At 34.7% G+C, this 24382-nt stretch overlaps 2 protein-coding genes across 8 annotated transcripts; both read right to left on the reverse strand.

Moving 5' to 3' along the window:
• Positions 1-4396: 4396 nt before the first annotated feature.
• Positions 4397-22774, reverse strand: LOC122592766 (non-lysosomal glucosylceramidase-like). Of its 7 annotated transcripts, none has more exons than XM_043765071.1 (20): positions 14326-14408; positions 13241-13298; positions 12708-12812; positions 12471-12533; positions 12318-12388; positions 12072-12171; positions 11445-11515; positions 10257-10366; positions 10069-10172; positions 9911-9964; positions 9701-9756; positions 9472-9510; positions 9258-9402; positions 8925-9103; positions 8605-8672; positions 8418-8490; positions 7935-7996; positions 6922-7849; positions 5828-6118; positions 4397-4930 (listed from the first exon to the last, which is right to left on the reverse strand). In XM_043765071.1, exons 2-20 carry the CDS (start codon positions 13292-13294, stop codon positions 4654-4656), a joined length of 2850 nt encoding a protein of 949 aa, XP_043621006.1. In that variant the 5' UTR covers positions 13295-13298; positions 14326-14408; the 3' UTR covers positions 4397-4653. The 7 variants fall into 7 exon arrangements, with proteins under 7 accessions (XP_043621006.1, XP_043621008.1, XP_043621004.1 ...); XM_043765073.1 differs by having other exon boundaries at positions 10257-10357; positions 12708-12818; XM_043765069.1 differs by having other exon boundaries at positions 12708-12818.
• Positions 16823-23728, reverse strand: LOC122592769 (non-lysosomal glucosylceramidase-like). Its single transcript, XM_043765077.1, has 19 exons — positions 23675-23728; positions 23260-23370; positions 23035-23097; positions 22883-22953; positions 22694-22793; positions 22194-22264; positions 21643-21743; positions 21463-21566; positions 21321-21374; positions 21174-21229; positions 20973-21011; positions 20736-20880; positions 20449-20627; positions 20017-20084; positions 19773-19845; positions 19360-19421; positions 18407-19292; positions 17703-17993; positions 16823-17318 (listed from the first exon to the last, which is right to left on the reverse strand). Exons 1-19 carry the CDS (start codon positions 23702-23704, stop codon positions 17045-17047), a joined length of 2778 nt encoding a protein of 925 aa, XP_043621012.1. The 5' UTR covers positions 23705-23728; the 3' UTR covers positions 16823-17044.
• Between the last annotated feature and the right edge of the window lie 654 nt (positions 23729-24382).

Raw genomic sequence — 24382 nt, forward strand, 5'->3', positions numbered from 1 at the left:
TATTAGATAATAGGTTTACAACCGAATAACGGGGGTAAACTTTTATTTAGATTGTTTGTGTTTAGTCTGATTGAAATTAGTCTTGTGAATGTTTATTGGATTAAGATTCAATATATATGAGTTTGTTTAGATTTCTTAACAGATATCAATATGTAAACAAGAATATACGACCACATCTTTCTACCAAGATCGGGGTAATTATTTTGATTGATTGTATTAACATAAATTTGAGAATGTAATAATTTAAGTAGATATGTGTCTTAAATCATGCATGCTAACGTGTATATCTATACGACTATACCCCATAATGATAATGATACAAGGGATAACTACAGATAATTTATTGTTATGCATCACCCATTTTTTTAGCATCAGTAGATTTATATCTTTGACACAATCTTTTATCTATTCTAACATATTTCCTAATCAATTATATGGATATTTGTTTCCTACTATATGATATTACCTTTTTGTATATATCGAATCTACAAACATAAATCATACCCTCATATATAGTTTGGGAATTTTATTATGGCTTCTAGCAATGACAATGTACCACGCAAGTAGAAATTTTGTCCCATTTTTTTGGTGCTTTATATTTAGATATTTAAACACATTGTACTATATTTTGAAAAGAGATAAAAGAAGCTATGGAAATAGGATATTTCACAACTCGATCTTAACTCTGACAAATGATCCGTTTTTAGCACCACGATATGATGATATAGTAGAAATCGACTCCAAAAAAAAATCATAAATCTTTTTATAGGTAACAAAGGATCACAACGTCTTCATGCCGCGCCACATAGTTATACGAACATGTATACTTAAGAATTTTCGGGAAAATCCAATTTTTATAAACTTAAATTTGAATCTGATAACTTGTATTTTATGTCGATGTCACTGGTACTTAATTCCGTCGTAAGCAAAGTATGGAAATTTTGTTAACTGATACTCTCGTGACAAATGTTTGGATATACTATTTAAAAATGAAATTTACGTATGTTTGGATGGATGCATTTTAACTACTCTCGTCCAATAGCTTTAGCTCAATGGTCATCAAGAAGTGGGATAGAGCCCCTGGATGTGCATACATCACGGGTTCGAGTCTTGCATACAAGGGTTTTTCTCAATTATTTGGGTTTCCTCCTGAAAGGTATTTGGGGATGATCGCGTGGCTGCCACTGATTGCAAAAGGTGGTGCCGTGAGTGATCCTAATAGCATTTCAAAAAAAAAAAGAAAAAAAAAAGACTACTTTAATGTTTTTATACATGTGTCACAGAGACATCAGCATAAACCTTTTTCAAGAGGGATAATTGCAGAAGATAGAAAGCACCTTTCGATCAATTCACGAAAATAGCAGTGAACTTTAAAAGTTTTGTTTTTTAGAAATGAACTTTCATTTATAACCGAAAATAGCAACATTTGATTCGTGTACATAGTGACGTGGACAGTTTTTGATTACGTGGCATATTTAATGACGTGACATTATTTTTTATTTATTTACAGTTTAATTTTTATCAGTCATGTCATTTCCCACCAAAAAAATAATATGGCCCCGTTTCCGTTTCGGTTCCGACAAGGTATTTCTTCTCGTAGTTTTATTCTGAAGCTAATTTCAACTTCCTTTCATTGATTTTTGTTGAGTCTTTTCCATTTTCAAGCATTGAGAAGCTGTGTATGAAGATCATAAAGGAGACATAGTTCTTCGACTATCTCGAGATTTAAAATCTCTAAAATTAAATGCCAATACGTCTACGTTTTCATCGGAGAGAAATCCAAGGATGTTCAAGGTCGGATTTGTGCTGTTTAAGAAGAGTTTGTCCATGGATGACATAGATCCATATGGCGAAGGTTCAGAGGTTAGCTCAAACTCGAACAAACTATCGGCGGTTTCTAAGTTAGTTGAAACAATCGAAGAAGAAATCATCCCCACATTCAACACCGACGAGGTGTTGGAGTAATTAATCCAACAATAAATTAGATTTCATTACTAAAAAGTAAAACTTTTAAAAGTCATTGCTATTTCCGTAAATTGGTCGAAAGGTCTTTTCTATTTTTTGTCTTATAAAGAATGCCACGTCATTAAAAAATGTCATGTAATCAAAATTTTCCACGTCACCATGTACAGTGTCAAATGTTACTATTTTTGGCAATAAATGAAAGGTCATTTCTAAAAAGCAAAACTTTTAAAGATCACTGTTATTTTCGTGAATTGGTCGAAAAGTGCTTTCTATTTTCTGCAGTTATCCCTTTTAAGGTTAATTTCTTTTCTTATGATGTTGTCCTTTTTCCTTCTTTCCATGTATGTGTTAATCTATTATGTTATTTGTTCATCATTCCAATTTCTTTCTCTTTTTTTTAGTGCACAATTGTATTTAGCAAAAGTAAAAAAGAAATGCAGATCAATAAATATATAAAAGCTTTACTTATACGCCACTCAAACTTATATTTTATTTCATTTCTATCGGCCATATAATGTGTGAAATAAAGAAAAACTCTCTTGCTTAAACATTTAATTAAAGCAATAAATATATTTTTTGATGTATGATGCAATACCCTTAATGGAAGGCAGGAATTAAAAGCATTATGAGTGTAAATCCACGCCTTCTCGGGTCTCGCCGGTGCTGCTTCGTGATGTGCCGCTCTCTGTCGATGAAGAATGTGTTCAAACAACCTAAAAGCCTTGTTGGGTTCTAGGCTCGTATTTCAAACAAGGACTATAACTAAGGAAAAGCAACCCCTTGATATGAACGAATTGCATTTTTGGTCTCTGTGTTATCACACATTTTGCAAGTTTGATACAAACATATCCAAAGTCGCAAAACGCACCCCTGTCATATCACACCACTTGCAATTTTGGTCCAACAGTAACGTTCCGTCTATTTTTACCGTTAAAGACATCATGTGCCCCTCACGTGAGGGGTAATACTGTCTTTTCATATAAACGAGGACTATTTCTGCAACTAACCAAAATACATATCTCATCATCCTCATCATCATCAAGATCTGTAAAAACTTTAACTATGGAAAAAATTAAGATCTGGAAATGAACGTTTTTTGTAGGAAAGATTTCTTCAAGAATCACGGCGGTGAACAGTACCACATGGGGGGCGGAAAATAGTAATCACCTCGCCGGGAAACTTAAAATGACGATTTCTCACTTGTTTCTTTGCATTAAACCACGAAACCATCACCAATATACTCACAAACAGATTCCGCACAAATCCTCGACAACAAAAATCGATTTTCAAGCTCGCCGGAAAATATGTCAGATCGCCGGAAGATTAACCGTCAACAAAACTCAACGAATTGAAAAATTGAAAAGATGAGAATGATCAGCACACGATTGCGAGTAAATCCTTGCGATTTTCAGGACGATTTGATGAAAAACGAAGACAAAATTGAATAAAGAATTTCAAGAAATTTTACTTTTCAGGACGATTTTCTGTTTTTTTTTTTAATATTAATTAAAGAATCTGCTCTTGAAATGTGTGTAATCACACTCGTGATAATACAGTAACAATATTATTATATCTTTGATTTTTGCCTAGATCTCCCATATATATTATATCTTTGATTTTTGTGTATATATTTATGTATTTATTTGTTATTTAGGGTGGTTGTTTGTGATGTTTGTAAGATGCAGTAGTCATTTTGATTTTGGACTGCAAGTGGTATAGTTTGTTTGCAACAGGTCGACAACAATAATGGTGGTATTATGCTTTAATTGGTTTTTTAGGTTTATATTTGAGGATGAAACTAATGAAAGTGATGTCGATGGATCTGTTCACATAATGAATGATGATACTAAATTTATTTATTTATTTTTATTTTACAAAACTGGTCCTATGGTCAGTAAATGGACGAAAGTACCCTCCACGTGATTGGCACATGGTGTTACTAACGGTGAAAATTAGACGGAAAGTTAACTTTGGACCAAGATTGCAACGGTGTGATATGACAGGGATGCGTTTCGCAACTTTGCACATGTTTGTATCAAACTTACAAAAGGTGTGATAACACAATGACCAAAAATGCATTTCGTTCCCTGGATATTGACCCACCGGGGCACCGGTGACTTCAAACTGTCCCAAATGATTGCTCAACTTTTAGAGCTTCCCAACAAAAATAGGATGTATCCAACTGCCTTGACCTATAGGAGACAAATGGATTTATATTTTGATTATGCAATCATCTAGTTTATTGTGCAGTCAAACTTTTGTTGACCTGTACAACTGGTTATCTACTTGATGTAGATTTACTATTACAAGTCCTTATTTATGTAGGGCAGTAGATTCGGTCCTCTATAGGCAGCCAAAAGCTGAATACCGAGATTACCAAAACAACGTAACTTGTGAAACAATGGAATAGATACTGGGTAAGAATAAGAAGTGTGCCAACGCAAACCATTTACACGATTGTCATAAATACATGAATAGATATCCCTATGCACACTCGAACATATGCTCAACCCAGTTCCTAGGACTGAAAAATATGGTTATCTGTTATATGCTCAGACTATTAGTATAATTTGGGTTGAACATATTAATGATACTTGTATTGAACTGAAGTTTCTGAAAACACAGTCATGAATATGAAGCCACTATACCAATACCAAGAACTATAATGTAGGCATAAAATAGAATATCTCATATTGTCATCTTTCTGCAAGTGTAGTCAAAAATACTTTGTAAGATGCTCCTTGAGTCTCGCTCCTTTGGAAGCTTCAGTAGATGAGCAACTCGTGTATATCCAGCATGTTGTCTGGCGAGAGATTCAGGCTTTGCCTCTGTTTTTGGTTTCTGGTCTGGTGTTTTTGGTTGTGTTAATGCCCACTGCATGGCCCAGATTGCCAAAGGGCGCATGTAGGCAAGAGACCTGTATCGGCCATCCATGTCCCAAGCTTCCGGGGTTTGGAAAGAGTAGCTGCAAGTACGAAAAGGGTAGTTATGCCAATCACCAATATATGAGTTGCAAAAAAGGAAAAAAAAAAAAAGAGGTGGCAAGTCAGCCCAGCTACTTATGGATGGATCTATTTGGGACATGTCTTCTCTTTCAAGATCCGAAAGGGTATAAAAAGCTAAATAAGAAACGGGTCATAGGGATTAAAAATCACCTAAAGTGTCTTTTTATTGCATACAACGTCCTAAATATGTCCTAAAGGTATTCAAGGTGGCTTTGGAGTCCTCAACCAAGTGGTGAGAGTTTAACTTTTAAGTCCTGTCTGGGTTGTCTTTAGATACTGTAAAAACATTTAGCTTCAAATTCATAGTTGTATTATAATTGAAATAATAATCGCATTTAACTAACAAATACTTTAGACAAAAGACATTTGTACTTATGGATGGGTCAGTTTGTTTTGCTTTCTTTCAAATGGCCGAATAAAAAAACTAGCTACAAGCGGAGCAGAAAACAGTTTGAAAGCTTCCCGCTCTATATCTAATGAAAACAACTTCCTAAATTGTTTCATTAAGAAATTTAGCTTGTTATCGTAACAAAACTTGTTTTGGTAATTGTTACTAACATTAATTGAATAAAAATTGAAAATATGGAGAAATAGTGTGGGTCAACCCCGTAGTAAAAACTGTTCAGTCTATTACTTTGGAGATCGTCACAATGCAAATTTTAGAAACTTAGTGAACTTGAATACAAGGACAGGAGACACAAAATTAACAATCTTTACTCTCTGTTATAACTGTTCAGTCTAATACTTTGCAGCCTTTTTCTTGGCAATTTAGAAAAGCAAATGCAAGTGTGCAACAAAAATCCATGTACAAGAGTCCATAAATTTAATCACCAAGAAGGCTCATTAAGTAGACTTACCCTTTTCCTTCTTCTGACCAACCAGTTTCATACACTCCACTTGCAGTTTGGAAAGCTGTATCAATCATATCTTCATGAATCATACCTGCAGCAACAGCATAAGTAACTCCAGTCCATATTTCTCTCGACTGCATACATGACATGTCAGGTTCTCCATTGGGTAGCATCCCATTAAGAGCTCCACGCTTTCCATTATTTACTTTCAACACATTAAAGTTATAAATTGTTTCCAGTGCACTTCTGGCCTTGTCGTCATCAACAATGGGAAAAAGGCCACATGCTCTAGAATACCTACAAGAAGCAGCTTAGATTATCAGAGTTTATATGCATATAACTATGCAGTTGCTACATGTATATACTAACTTTTACATATGAAACCAAATATAACATGAAACACATACATACAACCGAAATGTGATTCAAATTGCAGCAGAGGGAAATGTTAACATAAATTGTTCTAGTTTGTGGAAGGGTAAAAGTAGAGTATTTGGCATTAATGTAAAAGATTTGATAGTCATACCAAAAAAATATAGAGTGACAGCCCGTAAATGAGGATCTAGGAAAAGGGAGCATAGGTGCTGGCAAGGTTCCAGTAGATTACGTTAATAGGATTTAAAATCAAACATCTACCTAGTAGGCATACATAAATCCATTGGTTTTTAAAGAAAGCACACTGAGATCACGAAGGACAAGCGAATAATGTCTGATATAACATTCATCAAATAAAAGGGTAATGCGAATTTTCATCAGACATCCCTAAAAGTAGAAATGGAATTTTAGACACGTTTACTTAAGAGTGGGTTGGTGCGGGGTTATTTCTTACTTCTTATCAATACTCGTCAAACGGGTATACCCAAAAACTCATTTTTTTAATGCGTAATAATCCAAATTATTTTATTCAAAATACTAGCTTATTACTGCAAAACTGTAATTTCTGTCATCATGTTTGACAAAAACATTGTTACCAAAAGACTTTTTTGGACAAAATGTGTATCTACCCGACTCAATTATAACCACACATATACTTTACCTTTTTGTTTCTATACCCAAACCACCTATCCAACCACTTCTACCTAAAAGTATGTGTAGCATACCATTGTCCTGCCAACTGATCAGCTTGGATGGATGAACTTGCCCTCCCTTCACTATCATCATAATTAAAGTAAGAACCATTCCATAGCTTGTCATACACTTTCCTTGCTTTCTGAAACTTCGCCCAAAAATAATCCTGACAACCCTCATCACCAACTACAGCTGCCAAGGCAGAGGCAGCCTGCAACGCCGCCACCCACAGTCCACCAGAATACGCACTGACACCTGAAACCGACCACGTGTCATATGTCTGATCAGGGAACCCTTCATTTTCAACCATCCCATCCCCATCCTTATCAAACTGTTCCATGTAAGCCATTGCAATATAAACCGAAGGCCAAACGGCCCGTGCAAAATTCTTGTCTTGGGTGGCAACCACATTCCTGTAAACTTGAAGAACAAATTTTGGGTTCAAGTCTTTCCAGTGATCAGTATCATGGATATTGTAAAAGTTAACATCAAACCACGGATTAATCATTCCGATATCATGTGGGACTGCACCAAGGGCCTTTCGAGGGGCCAAAGTTCCGTCACATAAAAGATCCATTTTTCTTGGATCATGCATCATTACAGCAGCTGCAAAGTCTCGTTGAAGGCTGAGTTCAAGTTTGGGAAAAAGCATGATTAAGGCAAAAGATGCATAGAAGTGGACATCATATGTGTTACACATATGATACTCGATTCCTTCATAATATAGAAATTGGCCAATGTTTTCTTCTCCTTCTTGTAGAAGATTTGTACCAAATGCTGAGTTTTTTGATGCAGGTTGATGGATTTCATCAAGTACTGAAGTCATTCTTTCTAGAACGTTAATAGCGGTGTCATGTTGATGAGATGAATCACCAGTACTTTGAGGACCAATATTAGATCTGTCAATTGAGAATATTCTTCCTTGAATGCTTGATATATTGTGGACTGGAGGTAGTCCATCTGCAGGTATAGATAAAATATAATAAAATAAAATAAAACAGAGCTGGGCTCATTAATATAAACTATGCCAAATGATTGGATTTACCTGTCCAAACTGTCCCTCCTGAGTTGAGATAGTATAATTCATTGAAAAGAGTTATTCGGTACCTGCAGAAAGGCATTAGGATTCCAGTATGGGCAGTAAAGTCTTTGGATGTGGATATTTTAATCCATTTATCTGAAACATGTTGAATGAATTATAATAAAAAGTAGTTTTGCTCAAGCGGGTCAAAAGTCCAAATACATTCAAACATATTACTCGTATATAATTTATATCTTCGTACTCACTTCATGAGTGTATGTACAAGGTTAGATTATTATCGTATAATATAACTTATGTAATAATTTTTAAAACAGCAACTATTTATAGCTATTTTCCTTTTGAAAAACAGGAAAAAAGTATTAGGGTCAACCCCTTCCCGGTCGCTTCAAGCGAATTATAAAAACATACGCCTTTTGACCAGTTACTCAAGCTGACCAACCCATCCATTTTGCCATCTCTAGTAAAAGGAAGAAAAGGGAAGTTTACCATTCTGGAAGCCTTGTGTCTTCAAGAATAGGCTGCTGCCATGACTCTACCAGTGACTCCCAGTTAGCATGTTCTAAATTTCAGAGAAGAATATTAGAAAGTTTATAAGCAACTTTTCACATATGGTCAAACAAATCCATATCACATACTTCTATGAAGATCCCTATTCAAAACTACCAGACATTACCTAGAATAGCATCATGCACAATTTTTTCTGCAGCATTCCCGTGAGAACCATAAAATTTAGTGTAACGCCTATTACAAAAAACCCATTGTAAAAAGCATGCTAGATTATTTGATATATAGGCAACCAACTTTTACCTGATTTCTAATTGGGTAACCATCTTTGTCATGACACATAAAAACCCCAAATTTTCAAAAACTATGATTTAACATTTTAGGTTTTAATAGGTGAATGTACAGATGGTTCCCAAAACAAGAATTAGACCAAAGTTGACGATAACCCTTTGGTATATGATAAAGTTCTTGTTGATATTTGAAACCCACCGGTGGTATGTCCTTGTTGGAAACCTTACTTCCGGACAGTCCCATGCCAGTGAAAAAGTGACAGTATGAACCGCCTCGGATGGTATGGTAACAGAAGCTGCAATAGCTGCCCCTATAGAGGAATTTGGTTTCGAATTCATTGGTAGTTGAGATGAATCAATGTGATCAAATGAGCCATTCTACATGATAAACATTACGAATAGAATTCTTGTTACAACAGTGGCAAAATCTCAACAGATGTTAAAAATGAAAACAAGTCCCCTTAGAGTAGATGAAAGAGCTCATTTGCACATGCGTGACACGAACAAGCAACTTATTGAAGAATAAACTAACCTCTTTTATTTCACACCACATTTCTTTTGCTGTGAAGCCCTGGGAGTCTCCAGATATCACAAAGAAAGGGCACTCTGAAATGTGAACGTCATTCGTTTCTTGTGCTGCAATAGCAAAGGTAACCGGGGGTTGCCCATCTGCACTCCTGTGGTGGACATATAAAATGAGACACATGCCACTATCAAATGAAGATAACTTAAAAAGATAATATTACATGTGATGGAGGTTTACACCATGAATGCCATCTTTAACCCTGAGAACACAATGCAACCAAGAAATCAGGATACATATGAATCTGACTACTCTTTGACAAAAGATAAACACATTGAATCTTGACAAGTTATGAATGAATATAATAATTATGACCAAAGGCATCATCCAGTGAGGTACATCATCAATACTCTTCAAACCTATATATTATGCGGATATAAATGGATTCTTACATCATTTTGGAATTAGAATGACGACCAGATAATCCAGAGGCACCACCAACAGAATTCTGAAGCATATGATTGATTTGTCAGAACATTCTTTGGGACATTAGAATTAGACGAAATTATTTTTATTTTTCTATTCATAACAATGAAAATTAAAGCCTATATATAGCATGACTAAATGCAAGACAGTGTAAGAGAACTGAAATAGTTACTTACCTCCCATGTGAACAGTAAGGTGACATCAGCAGCAGTGTTTCCAGAGTTAGACAACTATAGAAGATCATATCCAACGAAAGGTCAATACAATCTCATTTGGGGTGTGTAAAAAGGTAAAAACGAAAACAATTAGAACATTTGTAACGGATATATCATACCGTGAAAGTAAATACTGATACCGGAAGACTGCTTTCCTTATAATTATGCGGGATTATTGGGGAAATCTGACGACAAACTATTTTTAGGTCCGGATCGGGTTCACCTAATTAAAAGAAAATAGATTAACGAGTGACGACATAAATAGATAGCAGTGACCATCTCCAGGAATAAACTGAATGAAAATTACCATCATACACGGTCCAAGCTCTTGGGTATAATGCATGGTAAGTAGAACTGTGTCCAGTAAAATTCCAGTCCCAAGATCCAATCCCGTTAGCTGAATTATCTCTGTTCATTCTCATTTAAACAGTTAACAGAAAACTTAATGGATTTCAACATCTCTTTTATTGCTAAATGAAATCTCAGGGATCATAAAACTCAGTTAATTAAATGGGAGTAACCCTCAACATCAGAACATGTTATATTTGTTGGTGGTTGGTACCTTTCTACACTCGGTATTGTAAAACTCGGCTAGACAGCCGACTACTTAGTGAGTAATCTCTACTCGGCCATGACCAGCCGACTTCAACCTACTTCATCTAGTCAAAAACTCTGACTGAATCGGAGGATTTGTACAATAATTCAAGTTGAACCAGTAGAGACAAACATGTCTATAGACTTTATTTTAATAAGAAGCTTAAATATAAAATCTGATACATAAATATTCAATCTAATTTCGATATTTATACACTAAGATTCCAATTCAGGTACTCTCCGTACCCGCTGAGGCTTATTACTCGTGAAAAGGTCCTTGACCACTCAAGTACCGCCTAGCAATTTTTACAACCATGTCTATACCATGATCTCAAAAACCATTGGTATATTACAATCCTATCTCCTCCGTTGTGGTGTTACAATAATAGTCCTGGGTACTTTAGTAGTGACTCGGGGATATTTGTATTGAAAGTTAAAACTAATTCTTTTATTTGCACACCATGTTTACTTTTCCTAAGCGATTAATCATTTTAACCCTTTGAGCTACTACTCACAGCTTGACCTTGTTGAATTCTTCCGCTCCCCTTTTCATGCTATTGTACACCGAAGTTCATTTTAGAGCCAAATTATTGCTTTGAAAATTACTCATGGTGAAGCTTCGATTTCTATCTGGTTTATAGCTGTTATCATTCATTATGAAAAATTGGAAATATTGAAAAATATAAATACAGAAAGAGTGGTGTATTTAGACGAGTAATAAGGAATGACATCTCTTAGAACAAAATATGTACATTAATCATTGATATAACATATCATTGAACCCAGCAATTTGCAATGTAGAAATCTAATTTAAGTGCAAGCATAAAAGTTAGGGAGGGCCCAGTAGGACAATAGAAGCAAAAGACTAAACAATTTCAGACCAGAGGAAAACGTTGCTTACTTTAAGATTTCTGGGTTTGGTGGGCATAGGACAGTCGAATACTTCTTTCCGTTGGGACGTGAAACAAATACCTGCATAATGTCATAAGTGAATCATTTATGGGTTATATATTACAGAAACAAATAGAGTTCCACTCTGTAAACTTATCATCTACCATAAACTTGGGGTTATGTTACTTATACACTCCGTATTATAGAAACCCATTCTGTAAACTTATCACCTACCATTAAACTTTTATAAGTAACATATCAACTCTAATTTTCAAAAAATAAGATATAGATAATAGAATCTTGACAGTTTCCTGAATACATGAGCTAGGTAAGCAGACTGCAGTAACTCAGTAGGTCCCGTCTATTTGCTTTCAAGGTAATATGGCAATTTTTACTCAGTTAAGGATCTTTTTAAGTTTCTTAATCAATGCAATTCATTTTTCACCCAAATTACATGGCATAGGTAACAAATTACTAAATTATCTAATCATCCAAAATAATTAATTACATCTTGGTCAATATAGACGATCACCATGGCAAATTCAAACAGACAAGTCTTTTCTAGTAAGGGATATCAAATTGCAGCAAGATAAAAAGTATTACAGGAGTGATACTTCAACAGAAATGAAAAACTTACAGAAAACTGATTTGCTAATACTGGTTTGTCTTCACATATTTTAGTAAAGAGTTGCCAACGCAAAAATTCGCCTTTATATGTCCTTCCAATGCTACCTGCACTGGCAGATGCATTTATTAAGCCACCAATAAACAATTAAACAGTGGCTTACCTAACACTAGTTATCAACGTGGCAGCCTTGCAAGAAAGATGATAAATACGTACATGAGCTGCATTTTTATTATATAAAAAAAGACCAAGGCTTACCCAATGCCACCTAAAGGAACACCATTACAAGACGAATAGTAATGTTTCTTGAAAGGGTCAATAAAAGTTCCCTGAAACAATATAGTACAAGTCACCTAACTGCCCTAGTTAAAATACTGATAAGAAAAAAACTGATATGAGTCAGAGAGCTACATTTCCATTTCCCTTCGAATTTTCTTCTCGATTCCAACGCCATAAGCGGTATCCTAGTGGGGCCTACAAATACAAAAAAAAAACGCTATATCACCAATGAATAGGTATAAATGGTTATCATAATACCAATATTGACGCGGAATACATAATGACAATATAAGATCAGAACTTCGTTTGACTTTCATTCTTGTAGGTCTTCATATGATTGAATAACTGCCAGATATTTAGCATACATACCAAATGGATTATTTCTTTGATCTTTAGTCCAAACTCTGAAAGAGGATGTTCCTTAGTGTTCAGTTTCCTCTTCCATGTAAGAGATGCTGGCTTTGCTGGATCAACCTTACCATTATATGTGAGAGAAACCACGTCAGAACTGTTCAAATTCATACCAATCATGTTGATTCAAATATTTCTAACATATACTGAAAGACATCAAGTTACTTATAAAATTTGATGTAATGTATATAAAATCTATGGTGATTGATTATAGTTTTTTGTAGTACACAGTACTTGAAAGTTGAAACCCAAATACAGATGCAATGCAGGAAAGAATTTGCAGACCAGACCAAATAGAAATCTAAGTAATAGTAACGGTTATAGGACCGTACTTTGCTATTTATCTTTTGGTACAGGCACAGATACTTCTACTAATAATAATCAAAGCCGACTCGAAAACAACTTTTAACAAAGTGAATATAACAGATAATAATATGATACATCGAACAACTAAACATAAAATTATAAGAAAGCATTCGTCACTGGTGCACCTTAATAATAGTAGAATTAGAAGCATCCTTATCAGCATCGGAAACATTCGTCATATTCCTGAAAGTAAACACAAAAAGAAAAAATTCAGCTCTATTTAGACAGATTCGGCATTTATAACTAGCAATTGACACATCTATTTCATTTTGCCACAATATAGCTACACCAGTCGAAATCTCCAAATAGGAAACTAAAAGTGAATACTTACGCACTCAACTTGGTTCTCACAACTCCGACTTGTAATATTACTGCAAAAACTGCTCTAACTGTTCAATTTTAGTGATACCTAACCCTACTAATAAGTAGTTAATGTAATGACCAATCTTTCTCTACAACATAAATAGCTCTGGTCAATTTTACTCTAATCTCGTAAATTTAGCATGTAGAATAATCATTTGCAGAATCTTAATTTTTACTAACTAGTTATACCAACTGTTAGAAATATAGGTTTTGTGAATGACTAGGATAATGTTATAATCCCTAAGGATTCACTGTACATCGACTCATAAAAGTGCCAATTTTTTATCCTTTGCACAAAACCTACTGTGGTATATTCCATAGCGACACGCATATTTTAGGCAACAAGTCAGAGCAAAAACAGAGAGAATTGTAAACAGTATCAACCATCCATGAGACCAAAATCTGCATATTTCTATATATATATATATAGAAATATGAACAAAGTGTACGTTGATGAAAACCAGTTTTTAGATAGAACCTGCAAGACTGGAGGTCCTTTTCTAAGCAGTCTCTCTACACCTAGGGTAAGGTTGTCTACATCTCAACCTCCCAAATACACCGTCGAGTTATTGGGACCAACCCAGACAGTCAAGCATTTGATGAATTTCAATTCTTCAATTTTCAATTTTTCATACACAAAAAAATCGTAAAAATCCGAAAAAACTGCATGCTCAAAAACATACTATAGCTAGTACCAAATTTCAAAACCGCCTATTGTACTCACATCAATCAATAACAGGTTTCAATATTCTATAATTTTATATTATATATATATATATATATTATAAGCAATGAATCAAGTGTAACACTACATACATTCATGAATGAAAACGGAAAGAAATCATACCTGAATTGATTAAATCACGATAATGATAAATTGATGATGATTAAGCTGAGTACAGATTTTAATTTTACTAATTAATATGTGTGTTGACAATATATATAGCAACAATAAAATAATAATTAGTCAATAATAATCTTAATAATAATATAATAATATAATAGTACTCGTATAATAATAGTAATCAATCAAATTGTTTTGCTGTCTCTGGCTGTAATGTATTTTAAATGTAATTTGTTTAATATAATAATTTAAATAAGTTTGCGCTTTCCGGGAGTTTGTGGTATTTTATTCTCTTACCTGGTTGGTCAACTTTTATGTGTTTGTGTATAGAGGCTAACTTTGCCAATATCAGAAACTTATATTTTAACCACGTTTCTAAATTTACTATTAATAGCAAATACTCGTAATAATTACTACTCAATATTTTTTGAAGAATAAGAATTCGAATCGGATTGTCATTTGTCATGTTAGAGTGAGTGGCAACGAGGCTCAAATATGAGTTTTATACTTTACCTTTTTTAAGTCGTCTATTTTAATATATGGGACAAAATCACAAATATAAATCTTTTAAAGTTATTTCTATTTTAATTATTGCATTACAATCATACAATCAAAGATAAAGATTCAAAAGTCATTTTTAATTTTAATTATCTATATCTATCTATATCTATACTAGAGTATATATCTATTCTATATCTATACTATATTATAAAGCAAAAAACTTTTAGATTTTCAACATTAAATTTAAATTTTTCAATATTGATTTTAAATACTTTTTCAAAATGTCTCTCCTATCTATTCAAAAGTCATTTGTATAGTTACATTTATAATAAGAAGTTTAATACTAATGTTTACAAAGCTTCAAATCTTATATTATGTATACAAGCTTCAATTCCTATTTCGGTTTCTTATGAACCATTACATGTAAGCATCATAAATTGAATTTGTAAAGATAAAACAAATTATTTTGGATAAACTGATAAAAGATGACAAGGGTATAATAATTTGTCTTTGTGAACTCAAAATTTCTAATGTCGTTTCTAACAAAGAATCAAGATAGTTTCTGGAAATCAAATTTCTTATTTGTAACCCACGTACATATGATGACAAATTGGAAATGGGGGCTTTGACAACGAATTGGATGTCTCATTTTACATACATATTCATTCATCTTATACATTTAACACTCGTAGCCTGTTACATAGCACAAGTTCATAGAACTTACCTACTTGTTGGGTGGAACCAACGTCTTTACCTTTTCATTTATGTTAAGCGAAATTTACAAATTTTTTATATACTACAACTTAACATCTCATAAATCATACATCATAGTGTATTATGCGAGTACAATGTTAGTTAATGTTAAAGGTTTAACATATATTTATAACTTCAATAATTTTAATTTCCACATGTCTTATAAGGACACAATATTATAACAATGCAATAATGTTTATGTTCATTTTTAAATGATAAAAGACAAAATGTTATAACAAAAATGTAAGTGACAAAAGTCCAACTAATAAATAATCTTTTTATAATTTTTTTTTGTTAATGAACCCCTAAAGGCTGAAATACAAAACTAATTTGGTAAAAATTTATACGTTGCTATGGTGAAATTCGGAGGGGGCGGGGGTTAATATATGAGAAGTGATATTCGTACCATTTATTTTGATAGATGTATCACAACTGTGTATTACCGGCTTGTACTGTGAGCTATACAATATGTGAATATATTTTCTCACAACATGAAAGGGTGGAGCCAGTAGGGGGACTGGCGGGTGTTTAGCCCCCGCCAATTTATCCATAATTTTTATTGCAAAGGCTAGTTTACACCGACTAGTATAAAGATTTTTTCGAACCAATCCACCCCAACTTATAAATATTTGATTTATAGTTGTGACAATGTAAATAAAACCTTTACATTGGCTCCATAAAAGTAAATCATTGTCATAAAATTCTATTTTATTAACCTCTTAATAATTGATTATGTCTTCTCTATTATATTATATACAACCACAAGAAAAAGAATACGATTGAGCCTTCTTCAACTGTAAATCATGGCTTCGCCTCTTACAACATGACGGGGGCATTAATGGAGAGTTGGAGACTTCTTTCTTACATATAAAGTGGACTAGTGGAGCCCCACCATTCCCTCCAACACCTGTTTTATTCAATTTTTGCCTGGGTATGAAAACAAAAAATTGTGTAGGGATCATTCCTAAAAAATATATACTCCGTATTAAAGTTATATATGTATGGACAAACTTATCAAAAAAAATTTTTTTTTTTTAGGACTTGGACATGTTACTCCTCTAAAACAGTAAAACCCACAGAATCACTATGCCGGCTGAATGGTCTAAATACGAAAAAAGTGGGTGATCTAATCGTTTTAGCATGATGGCCTGTCCTGGCCAAACAGTCGCTTTTGATTTGTTGACCTGCCAACACTTGGCTTATGATTCATTAATATACAATTTTAACTCTAATCGATCCATTTACTAATACTAAAAATGGTCACCTCTGACCAAACATAGAAACGCTTTGTTGTCCCCAAATCTTTTGAACCATAATATTATTTGTAGCCGTCCTTGGGCCTTGGCTGATACATAGAATTTTCAAGTTGAACACGCTAATGAAACTTGTGTGATTAAAGTTTCTTAACACATGGTCTTCGATAAGAAGTTGCTAAACCAATACCAAGAACTGTAGTGAAAGCAAAATCTCAAATCAACTTTTTGCTAGTGTAGTCAAAAATACTTTGAAAGATGCCCCTAGAGTCTTGCTCTATTGGCAGCTTCAGTAGATGAGCCACTCTTGAATAACCGGCATGTTGCCTGATGAGAGATTCAGGTTTTACCTCTGGCTTCAGTTCATGTTCCGGAGTTTTGGGTTGTGTTAAGGCCCATTGCATGGACCAGATTGCCAATGGGCGCATGTATGCCAGAGCTCTGTATCTTCGGTCTAGATCCCAAGCTTCGGGGGTTTGGAAAGCATATCTGCATACATGAAAAGTATAGTCAAGTGCAAGTTGGAAATGTACCAAGTTGAAGCTAAAATTTTGAGTTGTAGATGAAGCATTGTACCACTACCTCCATCATGCTAAACACGCTATGTATGGGTTAGGGTCTATACTCTATATAGGTCGGTTTGGGTTAGAACAGCCCACCAACTCTCTTTTCTCCTTTATTAGTTTCACAATAGTTAACATTAAATAGGATTATAGAAAGTATATTCTTGAAAAATAATACAATATTTTTAATATAAGGTGGTCTAAGATGCTTTAAGCACCCGAAAACACTTTGGACCTTTTGACCAGCTTATAGATGTGACAATATGGTTTAGAAAGTTAACCACACACAAGGCTCACTTAGTAGACTTACCCGCCTCCTTCTTCAGACCAACCAGTCTCGTAGACTCCACTTGCAGTTTTGAAAGCTGCATCGGTCATGTCTTCATAGATCATACCTGCAGCAAGAGCATAAGTAACTCCAGCCCATATTTCTCTAGACTGCATACACGACATATCAGGTTCACCACTATGTAGCATGCCATTGATAGCTCCAAGCTTCCCATTCTTTACTTTCAATACATTAAAGTTATAAATCTTGTCGAGTGCACTTCTGGACTTCTCCTTATCAACAATAGGAAGAAGGCCACATGCTTGAGCATACCTACAAGAAGCGCCTTCTGATATTCAGTTAATTTCCATTATCTCATATGAACTTATAATGCTATATAAGGTAGACCCACACATGTAAATGCCTGCATTCTTTCCAATAACTTTGTAAACTTAAAATGGGAACATGTCAAATGAGTCGAAAGTCACTCAAAGTTCGCTTTTAATGCCTGGAACTTCCTAAACCCTTCTATTTTGATAGTTATAATATCATTTGGGGAACCAAGTATTTACTTTTTGGGTTGGGTCGATCTCCGACCTGTATAAAAACTATGTTTTGACCCAAACACATTCCTATTACCTGCCTCGCCCATTCTACCATGGTCATTACGAGAGTACAAAATTTCATTGGACTGGGATTATTTGACGGTATTGAACACTAATGAAGGTGCTTGAATCGCAACAAACCATTGTCCAGCCAACTGATCAGCTTGAATAGATGAACTTGTCCTCCCAGTACTATCGTCATGGTTATAATAAGAACCATTCCACAACTTGTCATACACAACCCTTGCTTTCAGAAACTTCCCCCAAAAATAATCTTCGCAACCTTTATCACCAATTTCTCCAGCTAATGCAGATGCAGCTTGCAATGCTGCAACCCACAGTCCACCAGTATATGCACTGATACCCGAGACTGACCATGCATCATATGTCTGATCAGGGAACCCTTCATTTTCAATCATACCATCCCCATCTTTATCGAACTGTTCCATGTATGCCATTGCAATATAAACTGAGGGCCAAACGGCATGTGCAAAATCCTTGTCTTTAGTGACAACTACATCCCTGTAAACTTGGAGCACAAATTTTGGGTTCAAGTCTTTCCACTTGTCAGTATTATAAAGATTATAGAAGTTAACATCAAACCATGGATTAATCATCCCGATATCATGTGGGACTGCACCAAGGGACTTTCGTGGGACTAATGTTCCATCGCATAAAAGATCCATTTTTCGTGGATCATGCATCAATACAGCAGCTGCAAAGTCTCGTTGGATGCTGAGTTCGAGTTTCGGAAATAGCATCATGAAAGCAAAAGATGCATAGAAATGGACATCATATGTATTACACATATGATACTCGATTCCTTCATAATATAGAAACTGCCCAATGTTTTCTTCTCCTTCTTGTAGAAGATTTGTACCAAAAGCTGAGTTTTTCAATGTTGGTTTATGAATTTCATCAAGTAGTGAAGTCATTCTTGCATGACGTTGACCCTTATTTTGAGAATCTGAGTTAGATCTATCAGTTGAGAGTCTTCCTTCAGTGCTTGATACTGGAGGTAGTCCATCTGCAAGATGCATAACAATTATGAGCTAGTTTTTATAATATGAATGATGCAAAAAGATAGGGGTTACCTGTCCAAATTGTTCCTCCTGAGTTGAGATAGTATAATTCATTGAAAAGGGTCATTATGTACCTGCACAAGCCATTACGATTCCAGATTAAGTTAGTATGGCTGTATGGGCTATAAAAAGTAGAGGTTTCTGGGGTATGTTTAATCTCTAGCGTGTCAAACAGATAAAATACTGAGAAAATAAAAGGCTTAATAGGAAATGGGTAAAATGGGCCGAAATTTGCCCAAGTTGACATTTAGTGCATGATACTGCCAAGCTTATTTTATTCACTGATTTATATTATTATTGAACTAAAATGTTTCCGAAATCATATTTGACACACTACTTATTTACTATCAAAGGCAAAAAGTGATCAGGGTCAACCCAGCCGTCTATATTGCAACCTATAGTTAAAAAGAAGAAGGTACGTTTACCATTCAGGAAGCCTCTTATCTTCAAGGATAGGCTGTTGCCATGATTCTATTTGTGCCTCCCAGTTAGTATGTCCTAAAATTTCAGAAAAAAGTAGTAGATGTTTCAATATATATGCAACTTTTCATAGACGGGCAAACAAATCTATATTACATATTTCCACGAGTATCTGTTTGAAGTTACATAGATCATATTGGGTATGATAAGATGAAATCCCTAAATCTAAAACAGATAAAACCACATTACCTCGGATAGCATCTTGTGCAATTTTTTCTGCAGCATCCCCTTCCGAACCATAAAATTTAGTGTAACGCCTGTTACAACAAAGCTTACTAAGAAGCCTGCTAGATTAGTTGATATGTGTATAACCAACGTTGATCTGATCTCTATTTTGGGCTACTAACTTTGTAATGACCCCAAAGAAAACAACATGCTTAAACTTATTGGTACCTCATCTGTCAATTCTATCATTTTGACCTGGCAACCATCGAGTTTAATTGTTGAAAGAGTTTTTATGGGTCAAAAGTCAAAACCCACACCCTGCTCATATCAGGAATGGGTATCGTTGACATAGTTTTATGGGTCAAAAATAGATGGTTCACAAAACAAGAAAGTAAACAATTTTTTATTCATAACCCTTTGATACGAAATAAAGATCCTAAAGAATTTGTGACCAACCTATGGTATGTCCAGGTTGGAAACCTTACTTCCGGGCAGTCCCACGCAAGTGAGAAAGTGACACTACGTACTGCCTGAGATGGTATGGTCACAGAAGCTGCAATTGCTGCACCTATAGAGGATCCTGCTATTGAACCCGTTGGCAGCTTAGATGAATCAATGTGATCAAAGGAACCATTCTGAATAATAAAAATCACAGAAGTCACGCTACAAAAATGACAACATCTTTAACAGGTCTTACTAGTAAAAAGAAGTTCCCTTTACAATAAATGAAAAACTAAACAAACCTCTTTTACTTCATGCCACATGTCTGCTGCTGTGAAGCCCTGGAAGTCTCCAGATATTACAAAGGACGGACACACTGAAATATGAACATCATCTGTTTCTTGTGCTGCAACAGCAAAGGTGAGTGAGGGTTGCCCATCTGCAGTCCTGTGTTGGACATACAAATCATATATATGCCACACAAACAGTACGGAATGCCACACAAACAGGGAAAATAATACTCAAGAAGTTAAAATTACTTGTGATGTAAGTTTACACCATGAATGCCGTCTTTTACCCTAATAACACAATGTAGTAAAGGTCAGAACTCAGAATCCAATATGAAGCTGGCTACACTCTGACAAAAATGTAAAAAACAGTAAAACTGTGACAAGTTTTGATGACAAAGAAACCAAATATATTGATGTTATTATATGGGGGTGAAATATATACGTCCATACGTCATTTTGGAGTTGGAATGATGACCAGATAATCCAGAGGCTCCACCAACAGAATTCTAAGAAACAGGAATTAAAGAATGACATTTTAGCCCAATAGTATCATGACTGAAGTAAGACATTGCAAGAGAACCAAAAACAGTTACTTACCTCCCATGTGAAAAGTAACGTGACATCCGCAGTAGTGTTTCCAGAGTTAAACAACTACCGAAAATTACAACCAATAATGTTATGTCATTCACAGATAAGAAAGCTGAAAAACAAGTTAACTTGAATAAGAGATGTATCATACTGTGTAAGTGAACACTGCTACGGGAAAACTGCTTTCCTTATAGTTATGGGGAATGATTGGTGAAATCTGACGAGAAATTAGCTTTAGTTCTGGATCTGGTTCACCTATTTTAAAACGAAAAGATTGACGAGTGTGACAGAAGTAGTCAACATTTCTAGGAACAAAGAGAACGAGAAATACCGTCATATATTGTCCAAGCCCTTGGGTATAACGCATGGTAAGTAGAACTGTTTCCACTGAAATTCCAGTCCCAAGATCCAATCCCATCAACTGAATTTTCTCTGTTCAGTCACATTTAAGCATTATAAGAAATGACAACAAATTTCTAGGTCTGATCCCAGTGGTTATTGAATGTAGCTACCAAATAGGAGTAATTCGAAACATGCTTTTATTTTGAAATCACATATGATGAATTCAAAAGTTTATATCAGTATGCAACTTTTCTCTGATGGCTGTTGTGCAATGAAAATATATTACAATTCTGTTTTTTCCAAGGTAGTAAGATTGACACCACGGTGTTCATGGATACACATCCGCTTATACTTGTGTCCAAATTCGTATATTCCAAATCTCGTTTTCCCTCTAAGTGTACATAAGTACATTGATGATCTATATAGATTATTTTAAGCTAGCAAAATTGCTATTTTAAAATCCAATTGGAGTGCAAGTATCAGACTAAAGGTTCCTATATTACTAGCGTATTTTATTTCAGAGTACTATAGTTTGCTTACTTTAGCACTTCTGGATTTGGTGGGCAGAGAACGGTAGAATACTTCTTTCCATTGGGTCGTGACACAAACACCTGCAAAATGTCTTAAAGGTAAATATGAAATAGTTTAGGAATTAAATACTAACAATAATGTATGTTGTTCCATATAATTAACCATCAAGCCGGCAATCTCAATATGGATATCAAACTGTGAACAAATGGTGAATGGTGTGTTAATGGGCAAGGCATCTTTTCAGCAAATAGTACAAGGCCTCAGGTTCGAGCCCAAACACCCCCCTAGCCACAACTGCTGAAAAAGTTGGATATGCCTCCCATTATGGATAGGCAGGCGATTATGGGCCAGTTTGGGACCTTTGAGTTGCTGTTTATCAACCTTTTTCCACATATTGTGGACAAAGAGAAGCATGCCTCCCAATACATGAACAGTAATATAAAAGATCATAATCTTTAATGCTATAAAGAACCTTACAGTATCAAACAGTTGATACAAAGAGAACTTACAGAAAACTGATTTGCTAATACTGGTTTGTCTTCACATATTTTAGGAAAGAGTTGCCAACGCAAAAATTCGCCTTTAAATGTCCTTCCAATGCTACCTGAACTGGAAGACATGGATTTATTCAACCAGACAGCCGCTAAAAAACCATGAGGTACCTAACTTTATATCTTTATCAGAAACCAAGGGCTTACCCAATACCCCCTACTGGTACAGCGTTACAAGAGGAATAATAGTGTTTCTTCATTGGGTTATACAGAGTTCCCTGAAACAATAGGGTATAAGTCAGCCCATTGCTGCGATGCAAATACTCATCAGAAAAGAAATGACTCGAGTTAAAAGCTACATTTCCATTTCCCTTTGAAGCATCTTCCCTTATCCAACGCCATAATCGATATCCCATAGGAGCCTACAAACCATAAATAGAACCCAATGAATGACTAAATCAAGTCTTTTGTCTCGATAAAGTGAACAACCTATTTTGGAAGAGATTTCATTTGATACTAATTTTGTTCCAAGTTTTCTTTAAATCGACCATTATGCAAATAAGAGATTGATATAGCATACATACCAAATGGAACATTTCTTTCAAGTTGAACATAGAATGTGAAAGGGGGACTTCCTCGGTGTTCAAATTCCTCTTCCATGTAACAGATGGTGGTTTTGCTAGATCAGGCGACAACTGTTCAGATTCAGTAGTAAGAAATCAGTACGCCAAGCCCAGATGAGTAACAACGCCATATATACCAATCATGTCATAGCTAATTTTGCTAACATAATCGACAAGTTATTTCACTTCCTTTAACTATTAAAGAACTGAACCATGCTTACTTTCCAAAATTCCATTGGTACAATTCACACAAAATTCAGTAGTATTTTAAACTTCCGTTTTATATCTATTAAATGTTTCAGATTAATAGCTATAACGGACGTGTTTGAAATTTAAAAAAAAAATAACAGAACGAAAGCAACCATCATCAGTGCACCTTGATATTAGTACAATCAGAAGCTTCCATATCCGCATCAACAAAAATTGTCGCCATTTCCTGAAAGAAAACAAGAAAAACGTTGTCAGCTCCATTTCCGACAAACATGGCTGCACATATTCCACTGGTTTAAACGTAAAGTTACACCTTACATGCAGAAAATGGGTACGAAAAACAGAAATGTTATCGATTAATGACAAACTTTATGCATAGATGTTGAATCTAATTTATAAGAAAGTGATCAGTTATATAAATAGTCCGGATTAATCGGTTTTTAAATCTAATGATATATTAAGTTTTTGCAAGACATGATCGATGGAGCAAACATTTTGCTGGCTATAATGGTGTGTAGACGGACACTGGTCTTGTTTTTTCATATATGGAAATGAAAAACTAGTCAATACGAAAACTTTGGATCTTTTGAGTATATTACATGAACTGTCCCTGTACTATGTATAAAAAAACTACTTTGGCTCATTGCTATTTATGTTCACAATATCGGTCCAAAGATGATATAGAGTTGTACTGACCCGGTTTGTGCTTCGTTAAGTTTAATGAGATGACTCTGTATTAGAACTGGTTTAAGATACTAAGTGTGAAATCTTTATTTAGCCCGCCAAACCGATCTAGGTTGGTTTTATATGTTGCAAACTTGTCAAAGTATGTTTTTTTAAGATGTGAATTAATTACGAATGTCGGAATGTTTAA

The sequence above is a fragment of the Erigeron canadensis genome, chromosome 3 (assembly GCF_010389155.1).
Source record: "Erigeron canadensis isolate Cc75 chromosome 3, C_canadensis_v1, whole genome shotgun sequence".
Lineage (NCBI taxonomy): Eukaryota > Viridiplantae > Streptophyta > Magnoliopsida > Asterales > Asteraceae > Erigeron > Erigeron canadensis.

What these genes read in the sequence shown, in the direction of transcription:
- LOC122592766 (XM_043765069.1), bottom strand. Translation starts at nt 13,294, where the DNA reads ATGACGAATGTTTCCGATGCTGATAAGGATGCTTCTAATTCTACTATT. An exon ending in CTAATTCTACTATTATTAAG is followed by an intron (nt 12,819 to 13,240) that starts GTGCACCAGTGA and finishes CTCACATATAAT; the next exon opens with GGTAAGGTTGATCCAGCAAA. An exon ending in CATTCTAATTCCAAAATGAT is followed by an intron (nt 9,511 to 9,700) that starts GTAAGAATCCAT and finishes TTGTGTTCTCAG; the next exon opens with GGTTAAAGATGGCATTCATG.
- LOC122592769 (XM_043765077.1), bottom strand. Translation starts at nt 23,704, where the DNA reads ATGGAAGCTTCTGATTGTACTAATATCAAG. An exon ending in CTGATTGTACTAATATCAAG is followed by an intron (nt 23,371 to 23,674) that starts GTGCACTGATGA and finishes GAATCTGAACAG; the next exon opens with TTGTCGCCTGATCTAGCAAA. An exon ending in GTACCAGTAGGGGGTATTGG is followed by an intron (nt 22,794 to 22,882) that starts GTAAGCCCTTGG and finishes CATGTCTTCCAG; the next exon opens with TTCAGGTAGCATTGGAAGGA.